Source organism: Crocodylus siamensis, chromosome 2, assembly GCF_052110815.1.
Source record: "Crocodylus siamensis isolate JL-2025a chromosome 2, ASM5211081v1, whole genome shotgun sequence".
Lineage (NCBI taxonomy): Eukaryota > Metazoa > Chordata > Crocodylia > Crocodylidae > Crocodylus > Crocodylus siamensis.
Genome location: NC_143396.1, coordinates 205,324,644 through 205,337,365, shown reverse-complemented (window position 1 = coordinate 205,337,365; position 12,722 = coordinate 205,324,644). Strand labels below are relative to the sequence as shown.

At 41.1% G+C, this 12,722-nt stretch overlaps 1 protein-coding gene across 2 annotated transcripts in view; it reads left to right on the top strand.

Moving 5' to 3' along the window:
* The window catches only part of NELL1 (neural EGFL like 1), a 524,835-nt gene that overhangs the window by 257,451 nt on the left and 254,662 nt on the right, over positions 1-12,722 (top strand). For both annotated transcript variants that reach the window (XM_090032860.1, XM_090032859.1), the window contains exon 13: positions 3,449-3,574. In XM_090032860.1, coding sequence (XP_089888986.1) covers positions 3,449-3,574 — 126 coding nt within the window. The remainder of the gene's footprint in view (positions 1-3,448; positions 3,575-12,722) is intronic.

Genomic DNA, 12,722 nt, shown 5'->3' with positions numbered 1-12,722 from the left:
AGCTCAAAGCTAGGTTGTATATGTCTACGTGAGCTGCTATGAATAGGAAAGGCCTGTTGTCAGAAAGAAAACGGAAGTATTTTTCACATTTATGGACATTCTTCCAGGCCAGATTGAGGCGTGTGTGATAAGAAGGGTTTGAGAACCTGCCTGTTCTGCGCCGTTTTTACAGAGGAAACAGGAGACTTTTATTTTCAGTTATGCTGTCAATTCAGTGTCTATATTGAGCATAACGTTCAATAAAAAAATAACTTGTAAAGAGAATGCAGTAAAAAATAGGCCCAGTTGTCCATTATGTTACACTGGCATGCAGTCACTCTAGAATAATTCTTGGGAAGTCAGTAGAGTCTCTTCTTCCTAAAATGAGTAAAAAATCAGTTCCAATCAGTAAAGGTAATTGTTTGCTCCTGAAGTATCTTCTTTAGCTGAGTTTCATGGCATTTAAACAGTTTAGCAAATGGCAGTTTCAGTTCCCTTAATCAAACAACAAAAATTGAGTGCTGGCCTCACATTAGCTGCAATAATCTGCTAATAACAAGTGGAGGCACTGGGCTGAGTCTTCAGCTTTTTTGTTTGTTTCATTTCATTGGAAAAAATGGAAAGCAAACTTAAGTCTGCTGTCTTTGGGCAGTTGAGGTTTCCTTTGTGTCAGACATTATCTTGGTGTCACAGAGCCAATGTAGCTAGTAAAATTCCACTTACCTTCCTTCTAGTCCTGAACACAGGGTTGTTTCAGAGATTTGGTGTCACAAACCTATATTTTGAGGTATTTGTGGAATACCATGCATGTTTTCTTGAGCCTGTTTTACTGATAATGGCATGTGTAGTCTGTGTAGGTAGCATCAAGCTGCATTTAGCCTTATTGTCCTTATATATATTATGATATATTTGATATAACTGTATCTCATGTGGTATAAAAGGACTAGGATTGATTAACATGATAGTGATCTTCAGATGTTGCTCCCTAAACAATGAGTTTAGTAGCTGGGAGAAGCCTAAATAGCTGAGAGAAGTAATCAGTGAGAATTAGCATCTGACATAGGTAGGCTTAATGGCCAGTCTAATAGATTTGTGTAGATGTTGTCTGTGAATTCACATCTTGCGCAGTGGCAACGCATAAGAGGTGCACCCCCTGAGAGAGCTAGTGCACCCCCTGACCAGCCGGGGAGTGGGAGCACTGGATGTAGGGCACAACCACTTCTGAGAGTGTCGTGGTTGCTTTCAGGAGCAGCACGGCCATTCACTGGTTGGTATGTTTTGTTGTCAGGTGAACCCCCTCCCCCTTGCAGTTGCTGATTGGTTGCTGGGGGGGCACGTGCCCCCCCTGACTAAGGTGGCACCAGTTACCCAAGATCTTGAGAGAAGACACCTATAAGAATAACACCCAAGAACAGGCTATTTAGGAGAAGACATTCTTCACAGTAGGGAAATGAAGTGAGAAAGTGTCTCTTTCAGATATTGGATTAGTAATCTTTGGGCACCTATACACATGCATCAAAGCTATTGTGATGCACTGTAATTATAGCTGCAACGTGGTAATTACTGTGCTCCAGCAGACTCCAGCATCACATGTATCAACGTTCCCATGCTCTAAAGTGGCAGCAGGGGTGCTTTAACTAAACCCTGTTTGATGAACTTTAGTTGAAGCTCCCCCACTGCAATTTTTCACTGTGGGGATGCTGATACACATGATGCTCCAGACGTCTTAATCTGAGTAACCCTTGAAACCACTCAAAATAAAGTGCCTCTCTCCCCATCTCCCAGATCACGTGTATAAATGCCCTTTATGTCTGAAAGGATGTAAATAAGAGTATAGACCTGCTAGCCCTGTCTCAGGAGGGCCCACTACATCCTGGGATGCTGGAGGACTTCAGCTTGGGTGGAATAGCTGTGGAAAGTGGCCATACCTTAATGGAACAGGAACAAAATTAGGTGAATTAAAAATAATCCTGCGCTGGAGTGGCATAATTTTAATCCATATAATGAATGCCTTAAGCCGTTTAAGGTGGTACCATGCAGTCAGCCCCAGGGTTAAGAGCTCTAGAAGCCACCTAAAATTATCATGCAACAAGGCAGTGAAACAGGAAGACAGGGGAAGTTTCATGGAGTCCTGTCAGAAAGGTCAGAGGGGGGGAGCTACATTCTAACCTGTTGAGCTGAATTGAAGCTATATTAGGTGTCAGATGCAAGATAAGACTATAGTACTGTTTTGACATTTTCTTTTGTTGGTTTACGCTTAGATCTCTATCTCAGCATATGGTTACTGATTTCTTGTGTTTGACCTTCTTTTCACAATAAATCCTTTTGTTGTCTCTTACAATCATTGTTGTTAATGCTAGGTGTGATTTCAGAACATTTGAACATACAGGCAGGCTTCCTCTGAGGAAGAGGGGAATCTATCATTTCTGGGGTGTGATTTTTCTAGTTGGCAAAATCTGCTAAGAGCTGGCAAAACCTGATTGAGTTGAATCATTTGAGGTGACTTTGATTAGAGAGGTGACCTTTGAAGCATCTCAGTCTTTTCTCAGTGGTGAAGCAACAGATGATAAAAGAGGTTTGGGGCTGAAGAGCACCCCTGAAGGTATGGCCTTGGGAGCATGCCTGGGATTAAGGTGCATCTCACTTAGCTAGAGGAAGGAGGCATGAAAAAAGGGTGCAGACAGAAGTGTAGCTCCAAGCTGTAACTCAGAAAGATTTTTGGAAAGTGTTCTGAGTTACAGTGTTACTCCAGACAGAACAGAAGTTGCTGGAGGGTGGAGTGGGTGAATTGGGAGGGGGGCTGCTATACACTTGCCCCAACTTGTAGGCAGGGCTGAAAACCCCCAAGACTGAACTCCCTCTGCACCCTTTCTCCCTTCCATGCTGAAAACGGGTAGGCTGGGAGCTCAGCAGACACAAATTACAGAAGACACTACATTTTGTAACATCTTTTTCTGATATCTCATGCAATGACAGGTCAGATTTTCAACTAATTGACCATTTTTAAGCAGTTTGCAGCCATGCACTTGTTTGGTCACAGCTATAAACTGCTTTCTGTGGCCAAATTGTCACTTCTGTCTGCACTTAAAGTGTTCCAGTGATACTGGAAAGACCAGTACCTGAAGCATGCATCACTTGGTTTGTTTATGTGATTACTTTTTGTTGTTTTAATGCTTTAAATGGGAAATATTAGGGTGTGGGGGGGCTTGAATATTTCTCCATTTCCCAAGACTTCACATTTTTGGAAATGTCTGTGAACTGTACATTATTGTGCTGCAGGAGTCTTAATGCTTCCTTGAGAGTTTTCTACTACAAACTCACTAGTTTAATATGTGAATTTAAAATGTGTTGTCTTTTGACGTTCTTCTTAGGCTTGTAATTGGAATTTCTCTTATCTTATTTCAATGTTGTGTCATTCTAAGGCATTCAACTCTGACTCTTATTCCTGCTAATTCTTTTTTGCCTTCAGATATTGATGAGTGTGCTGCTAAGATGCATTACTGTCATGCCAATACAGTGTGTGTTAACCTGCCGGGATCATATCGTTGTGACTGTGTTCCAGGATATGTCCGTGTGGATGATTTCTCATGCACAGGTGAGTATTTGGAATCATAGTAATTGCACTTATGATATGATATTTCTTTTGTACTGACTGAGCTTGTAAATGTTCTCCTCTCTGAAACAAAGGCCCAGTTATAGTTGGTGCTGTCTGTGCAAATCAGTGATAAGGTGTGAAGAATAGCCTAGTTAACTCTGGTGCTGTGTCTGAATAGCTTTTTATATATTGATCACTCTCATACTTAGGAAGTTCCCCCTAATCTCAAACCTAAATTTCCCCTGCTGCAGCTTAAAGCCATTGCTTCTACCCCCATCTCCCATGGCTACAACTGATAGTTTATCTCTGTACCCATAAGGTATTTGAAGGTTGTTTTCAAATCTCCTTTCAGTCTTCTTTTGTCCACAATAATGACTGAGTGTAGGCAGAGCTTGTACTTCATCTGTTTTCTGTGGGGTCTCCTATAATGGCCAGGATTTCCTGCAACACACCTGTCACTTAATACATGTGAACATGACTCACTCTTTGCTTTGGACTTGTGTAATTTTGATCCAGATGGGCAGAAGAGGGGTTGACACATTTTTGGGTGAGTAAGAGGATGCTCAGTGGTTTGAATTACTCCTAGAGGCGTGGCTTAATGAACAAAGTTGAGGTGAGATTGCCAAGGATGCAGAACTGCAGACTGATTATGTAGCTCATATAAAACACTGATTAAAACTTTATCTCACTGTCCTGCATGCTTTGGAGGGTATATATGCCACCGATATATTGATCAAAATTATTTTGAGAATTTGATAATTTTATTGAGAGTATTTTTGTATCCTTTCCTTTGTAAAATAAGTGGCCTTTAGTCCTCTTTAGTCCTTCTCTACATGTCTTCAAAAAGCAGGAAGTTATTAGCAAATTAACTCACTTTAAGCAGTACCTATAAAATGACCCAAAACAATGTCATAAATATAAAAATACTATGTAAAAAAATCTTTCCAGTTGATGTTTCTGAACATTCTAGGATAGAAAAAAGATTTTTATAACAATATATAACACAGATATAGATGTAGACATAGTGTATGTGGATGTGTATTTACATATGATTTTCTTAAGCATTTGCTTGTTTGACAGCCTGAAAAATAACAAGGTTAATGATGAGACTTCATGTTTGTAGTGTTTCACAGTTTCATAGTTTCATAGTTTTTAGGGTCCGAAGGGACCTGAGCAGATCATCTAGTCCGACCCCCTGCCAACGCAGGAAATAGTACTGGGGTCAAACGACCCCAGCAAGATGTTCATCTAACCTCCTCTTAAAAACCCCCAGGGTAGGAGCCTGCACCACTTCTCTTGGAAGTTGGTTCCAGATCCTAGCCACCCTGACCATGAAGTAGTGCCTCCTGATATCTAACCTAAACCTACCCTCTGCCAGCCTGTGACCATTATTCCTGGTCACTCCTGGCGGTGCTCGGGGGAACAGAGACTCCCCCAATGCCTGCTGATCCCCCCGACTAGTTTATAACAGGCCACTAGATCCCCCCTCAGCCTTCTCTTTTGGAGGCTGAACAGGTTCAGGTCCCATAGCCTCTCCTCATAGGGCCTGCCCTGCTGTCCGCTGATCATGTGAGTGGCCCTCCTCTGGACCCTCTCCATGTTGTCCACATCCCTCTTGAAGTGCAGCGCCCAGAACTGGACACAGTACTCCAACTGCAGCCTGACCAGTGCTGCATAGAGGGGGAGGATCACCTCTTCGGACCTGCTTGAGATGCATCTGTGGATGCATGACAAGGTATGATTGGCCTTCCTGACCACGTCCCCACACTGCCATCCCATGTTCATCTTGGAGTCAGTGATGACTCCAAGATCCTTTTCAATGGAATTTAGACCCCTAAGGCTTGTCTTCACCATGGTGCATCCTGGGAGCTGGGGGAGAAGGACACCCCCATGACCCATCCACCCAAAGGGCAGGAAGTCAGATAGCATTGAAGGATCCCAGCAAGATAAACATCCAAATGTATCTTGAAAGTGTCCAGAGTAGGTGCTTGCACCACCTCTGAGGGGAGTCTATTCCAGGCCTTGGGGGCTCAGACACTTAAGATGTTTTTCCTTATCTCCAGCCTAAAATGGTCTTGGAAGAGTTTGTGATAGCGGACCTTGTCATCCCTTGGGGCACTCTGGTAAACAAGTGTTCTTCCCAATCCTGATGTACTTTTAGGCTGCCACCAAGTCACCCCTGAGTCTGCACTTCTTCAAGCTGAGAAGTCCCACAGCTCTTAGACTCTCATCCTAAGGCCTATTCTCTTTCCCTCTGACCATGCACATGGCTCTCCTCTGGACTCTCTCAAACTTCTCCATGTCCTTCCTAAATTGTGGAGTTTCTGGGACTATGATGCAGATTATTTAAGAACAGAGAACAAATACAATGGCTTTGATGTCTAAAATTACTAATTTTTAATACTTGTCAGCAAAATCAATCCTCAAGTCTTAGGGAAGTTTAGACGGGTCTTATTTCTGTTTATAAGTCTTAAGGAAGTTTTGTTAGCAGTCTTTAAAATAATACATTTGGAATGTGAGAGAAGCTCCTAAAATGCTTCATTTTATCCCCAACTAAATTGATAGCCTCCTTCAGTGAGCCCTTGTTCAAGGCTGTTTTCAGACCCCTTTTGGTATGCTCCAGTCTAATAGAAGAAGACTAGCTTTGGACAGGTTTTTTGAAATGGAAATATGTAAGCTTAACACAACCCCAGATTTAGGATTGTTTTGGGCTGTCTATTTTCTCAAGTGGAAAGATAGTTAAGAAGCGTAAATGTTAGAGGCATTATTCCATGCTGGAAATCATGTTGTAATGTGTGTATTATCATAGGAGAAGTCATGGGGAATATGTATTCTTCTGATGACAGTGTATCTTACTGTTATACCTGACTACATGTAGCTTATGAAATGCTTCAGAGGAATCCTGCGCACGTTTTGAGAGAGGATGATAGTGAACAATTGACCTCCAATTGTGCATCTAAATCACTTTTTGTACCTTGCAACTGCACCAAGTTTTATTTGATCTCTTTTAAACCTCTACGAAGAAAACATCTGAAATGCTGAATTTCATGGGAGGTGTTTCTTTAACCTCACACACTGAGTGTGGTAGTCACTTTTTATAATGATAGTAAAATATCTTTGATCATCTGACACTTGCTTTCCAGATAGTCACTACTAATTCCTTAATGTTCCTTTCCTTCCAGCAAGACAGTGTCATTAGGCATGTTAACAGGTTAGAAAGCAGGGTAGTTGTGATGTACAACAAAAGTGTGAAACAATAAGACAAAGTGCTTGACAATAATGAGTCACACGCAGACAGAAATGCACACAAAATTAAAAAACCTGTAAAAATGGGAAAGAATGGAAATGAGTCAGATAACAAATAGTTTTTGCAGTTTTCATTAACTTACTGAAACACGTTCTCTTCTGGCATTAGGTGTATAAAAAGGTCCATATTAAACATATTTGAGCTTGGGTGCATTGGCCATTTATAACTAGAAATAATGTCATTATAATAAATGCATTTAAATTAAGTATTGCACAATAGAGGAAACAACTTTTTCTTATTACTTTGCATTTAAAAAGGGAAAAAAATATGTGCCTGTAACTTAGAATATTTCTGTAGCAAATCCATAGCTTATCCTTCATCTGTTACTATCCATCTCCTTATAAACATCATTAAATTAATCAGTTACCAATTTGTCCATTAGTATTCCTAGTTATTGGGTCAAAGCAAGTGGAAAAATATGAAGTGGTTTTAGTGAGTTGTGTTGTTTGGGGCAAACCCCTGAAAATCTTACTTATCAAATCGCTTCAGTGCTTGCACTTATTTGTGAAATGAGACTCTCTTTGGACATAGAGATGTATATGAGTTTTTTACATGTTATATTTCAAGACTTGGAAAAGGTCTTTGATACATCACAAATTGTACTCCATGGGCACATCCACACATGCAAGCACGTGTGCTTGCAGGAGCTCAAATAGAAGCAGTGCAAATTTGAGCCGGGCCTTTTTGCCTCCACACACATGCTCGGGAATGCACTTTGTTGTGGAGCAAATTGTGCCACTTGGGGTAAAATAACCCTGCCTGGCTCCTCCCGGATCTGCAGCCAGGGGGAGCTGGAGTCTGGGGCTAGCACCTGTGCTGGCTCCAGCAGTACCAAAACCTGCCCTGGCAGGCAACTCAGGGCTACTCACTCTTAGGAGCTTCTGGGGCCCAGCCAATTGGCACCTGGGGACACTACCTTTTGTACCAGCTGGACTGCTGCAGCACCATCCCAAATCCATTTTTAAAAATACCGCAAAATCCATGTTCTTCCACAGTTAAAACAAAAAACCACTCTACCTACACACACACACACACACACACACACACACACACACACACCCCTATAGAGAGAGAGGCAGAGAGACAGCAGTCAGTTGGGTAATGCTGTATTGGTATATTTACAATGTTAAAGCAATTTGGAAGCCTACCAATGTCTCTATCATTATGAAAAAATAAATTCTAAATACCTGTATGTGTTGATGTGTGCTTTTGGTTTTCTTCACACATGATGGGTGTGTGATGGGGGGATGTGGTGTTTGCAGGAAGGGGGTGAGAAGGGATGTGGGGGAAGGTGGGTGGGTGTATATGGAGGGATGTGGGAGGGATGTGGGCCAGGCAGCATGAGCAACCCCAGGGCCTGCAGGACCCAGTTTGGCTCTGCGCAGTTTCCATGCACCGGGCCAGGCCAGGCAGCAGATTGCTTGTCATGGGAACCGCATGGAGCCGAACCATCCCCCTGCAACCCCTCACCCGCCAAGACCCATGAAACCCCCCCACACACACATGCGCGCACACTTACCTTGGGACAGCACCAGGGGCAGCAGGGACACCAAAGAGATGATCTGGCCAAAACCAGAGCTTCTTTTTGGAGGACTGGCTCTGGGCATGGTATGGAACCATGCCTTGCTCCGCTCTATTATGGAGTGGTTTTTTTAGACCCCTGGATATCCATTTGTTCTTTCCCGCACATGCCTCTTGGTCCGCCTCAAAGGGGTTTGAGGCGGGGCAAGAGGCATGTGCATGCTTGTCTGGACACACCCCATAGGGTTAAGGCATGAAGCTATATATTTAAAACAATAAGTTGAATACAAATCATAATTATTTTAAATCCTGAAGTTCCATTTTAAAATGAAGTAATATATAAGCATGACTAAACAGCATTAGATCTCTTAATGAGCCAGTATGATGGGGTTCCCCCCTGGATATTTTCTCATCAATCTATTCTGTTTCTCAGTACCCTTGACCTACATACATTAACAAAGGTATGTTAATATTTTTGTAGTCTCCTATTCCTGGAGCTCTGATTTCTGAATGTTAATTAAGCCTTTCAATGAAAAACAGTTTTATTGAAGAAAGTTATACTTGACTAGGAAGTTTCCTGCAGTCTTCCTTCATTGGTTGGTTAATTTCTGTCGGTTAAATCATGCCCTAGTTTATTCCATAAGTGGTAGCAGAGATGCTATATGGTGTGCTCTCAGTTTATCAAACCATAAATACATCTCCAAATTTTAATATCTAAACATACAATATTGTTATCTTGAACAGACAGACTCTGGCCTGTTGAATTTTAACATAGTACTTGCATGTCCTGTGCAGGCGGTCAGGCGAGATGATCATAATGGTCTTTGTGGTTCTGCAGACTCTGAGTATAATTAATGTGCTAATGCTTGATTGGCAGAATTTTTACCGCGGTGAGGAAGGAGAAATTTGAAATCTTCATAAATCCATTTTTTCTTAAAGATGTTTTGATACTTAGCACTGTCCCAGTCTAATAGGGTTGCAGCAGCCTCAGTGACTTTAAATTTCCACTGTGTTTTCACTAAAGATGCATTGCTGAGAGCAAAATCCCTTAAAAGGATATATGGAAAGTGAGCATGTCAAGTAGGTTCTTCCTTCCCTTGATTGCATGCCTCCCTGAAGGGCAGGTTTCCACTAAAGAGTGCCCATAGGGGAGCATGGAAATCCGGTCTCTTGATTAGCTTCTGGGAAAGACATATTTCTGAAAAAGGGAAGGGAGGGCAGTATGATTCTAAACCAGTGGCAGCAGTTGACTGATGCTGAAACATTGGGAGAAATAAGGGTAGCATTGGACCCATGCAAAAAGATGGAGCACCTATACACAAAAGATGCCGGGGAGAAGTTGTGCCTCTGTGAACCTCAGGTCCTTCCCAAGTTTCCTCTAAAGTCACGTGACACTGCATTTACTGCAACTGATGAGCTGTGCCTAAATGGTCTAATTTCACCCTTTCTCTTCTATTACCATGCTGAGTAATAGAATTGAGTTGAAAGGGGAGAGTCATCCCTTTAGGCAGAGTTTTTCATTCCTAAATCAGTGAGTTCTTTGTTTAGTTTCTGCTTCTGTTTTCTGCCCTCTCTTCCATTTTTTCCAAGTAGATTATTCTTATATGACCAATCTTGCCCTGGTAAATTCAGCACTGCATAATTTTTCTCAGATGTATTGCATGAAAATATGCTCGAGGAGCAGTAAAGCTGATTCTAGGATGAATCCTAGAGCCTTTGGACACAAAAATCCTAAAGCAGCCAATGGCAATTGTGCCTCAATAAGGGATGCAAATGATCATTGATTTCCCCCTATAAATGTAGGAAACACCTATAACAAACAGTGAAAAACCTGAAGAGAGATTAAAGAAAATTGTAAAGCAATTTTCTGTATTTGTACTTTGGCCTCCTTACTATCTCACCACGATTGTGATGGGTGCAATAGACATGTTGATTGTTTAGATAGAAAGAACCGTTGTTCGCATTTTATTACTGCTAAGTGAAGTTTGTGTAATTGTAACATTTACCTGATATCATTGCAGTTTATAATATTACTACAGTACTTATCCCCAAATTACCTGTCAGTCTTCATTTTGGGTTATTGTGCTTATATTTTTTTCCTTTAGCTTTATAGAAGTGATGAATCACTAAATAAATTACATAGTACTTCCAAAGAGCATAGTTTCGCCTACTATAACTACAGTAAGTGATTTTTCAAAATAAATCCTTTATTTTTAATTTGTGATAAAAGGGACTTTTCATAGAAATATATTGTTTTAAAAATAGCCTTATAGTTTGTATCTTTTTTGTATGCTGTGTAGCATAAATAGACAAAAGGAGATAACAGAAACTAATGCCTTTGATGAGACTTCCTCTACATTCTGTATTTATGCCGTGCTTAATGTGTTAATTGTGTCATAAATAAGGTTATCCCTTGAGCCCTTTCACTCTTGGTCCTTGTGTGGTGTTTGGCATAGTATTCAATTTTGAATCATATTTTTTTTTCCAAACCAATCCCTGTTACCCTTGCATTACATGCTTCCTTCAATAAAAAGAATGGGAGTAAGGTGCAGAAATAGCTGAAGTTTGGAAAAAGCTGTGATTCAATGGAAGAAACACCTAGAATACAAGCTCAAAATTGAAAGGATTTGATCATACAGTTCGATGGAATTTTTCATGAAATTGTTTGGTCTTGCTAATAATTGATGTCTTTAGATCATTGTAGCTGTACTTTACCTGTCAGAAATTGGGCAGGTTTGACCCGGTAATAGTAATAATAATATAGCAGCTTTTCACATAGGTGAAGTGGCAATCTGAAAGGACAGACAACTGGCTTCTTATCCAGGATCCTGGACAAACAGGACTCGAATGGAAGGTTTTAAATCTAGGCAGCTGATTGATAATACAGTCACTCTTGCAACGAAAACACTGTGACTGAAATCTATTCTGCTAACCCCATTCTCTTCTCCTTGTTTCTTTTGGTGATTTAAATAACCATTAGAGAAGGAAGCAGTGAACATTAAAGCTAAAGGTAGAGCTTTTTAAAGATCTGCAAAATGTGTGATGCATGTTCATAAATCTCAATAAACAAATTCTATCACTATGGACACAGTGTGCTGGCAGGGCAGTAAAGGTGTCTAACTATGAGCCCAGAGGTACCAGCTGTAATTGGTACCTGGTCATTCAGCCTGGAGGGTCAGAGGTGGCCAGGTGTTGCTCTTGTGTGTGCTGTTGGCTGCAGGAACAGGCATGCCTTAATCACACCAACCAAATGGGTCACTTAAGTCCATGGGAACATTTTGAGTGTTTGAGGGGTTTTTTTATTAAATATGCAGTTGACTAAGATGGATTGAAAGTAATAGAACAACATGAACTAAATAACACCTAAAATCTGGGTCAGTAAGCAGCAAAAAAATATTAGACTGGAAACCTTTTAAGAGGGTTTGCCCTTGATATTGTCTTTGGTGTTGTATTGAAATGTACTGTTTTTGGATAAGAAGGTTTTTTAGTGTATTTCAATTTCCAAACACATAATATACAAATATGGTCAGGATTGTATAGGGAAGCTTTTACGTAAGTATTGTCTCCATGCACAGATTGGGGAATGAATACTCAGCCCCTCCCTCTCACCGTCCCCCCTTGGCCCGGTGCTAGCTTATTTATTATAATGCAATAGCCAGTAGAGCTGTTGAACACATTAGGGCCCCACTGTGCTATATTTTTTGCTCACAAACTGAGGAGAACCACACCAGCTTCACAGATCTTATAGCTTTTCTCTTACATGGAAAAATCCATAGATTAGGTCTAGGAGGGATGAGGTCTCCAAAAGGATAACATGTACTACTCATTGGACAATTTGCATCCCTGAGTTTCCTTTGAAACTCTGCATCTCCCATTTCTATATTGTCTCAAAGATAATATTTACCCCTGAATGCATCTGGAAGCTGTCTCAAGTGACCTTCCCTTCTTCAAACAGAATAAGAGTTCAAAAACATTTTGCTCTACATGTATGAGGCATACTGTTAATTCACCATGCCTGAAATTTCATGTTGAACAGCCTGGCCCTTAATGAATGGAAACATTCAATGTCACATGGAGAATGTTTAAATTTGGAGAAACAAACGGCTCTGAGCAGCCTCTATTGAAATACCATATTTACTTAAACCCAAGATGAGGTTCTTTTCCCCTTTCAAAATGGGGGTGGGGTGGGAGGAAGCCCCTTGTCTTGGATTTGAGTACCAATGGGGGTGGGAGGGAACAGGTGGCTGCTCTAGTTTGAACTCCAGCCCTGACCTGGGCTCACAGTTGCAACAACAGCCATTGCCGACCCCTCTGCATGCC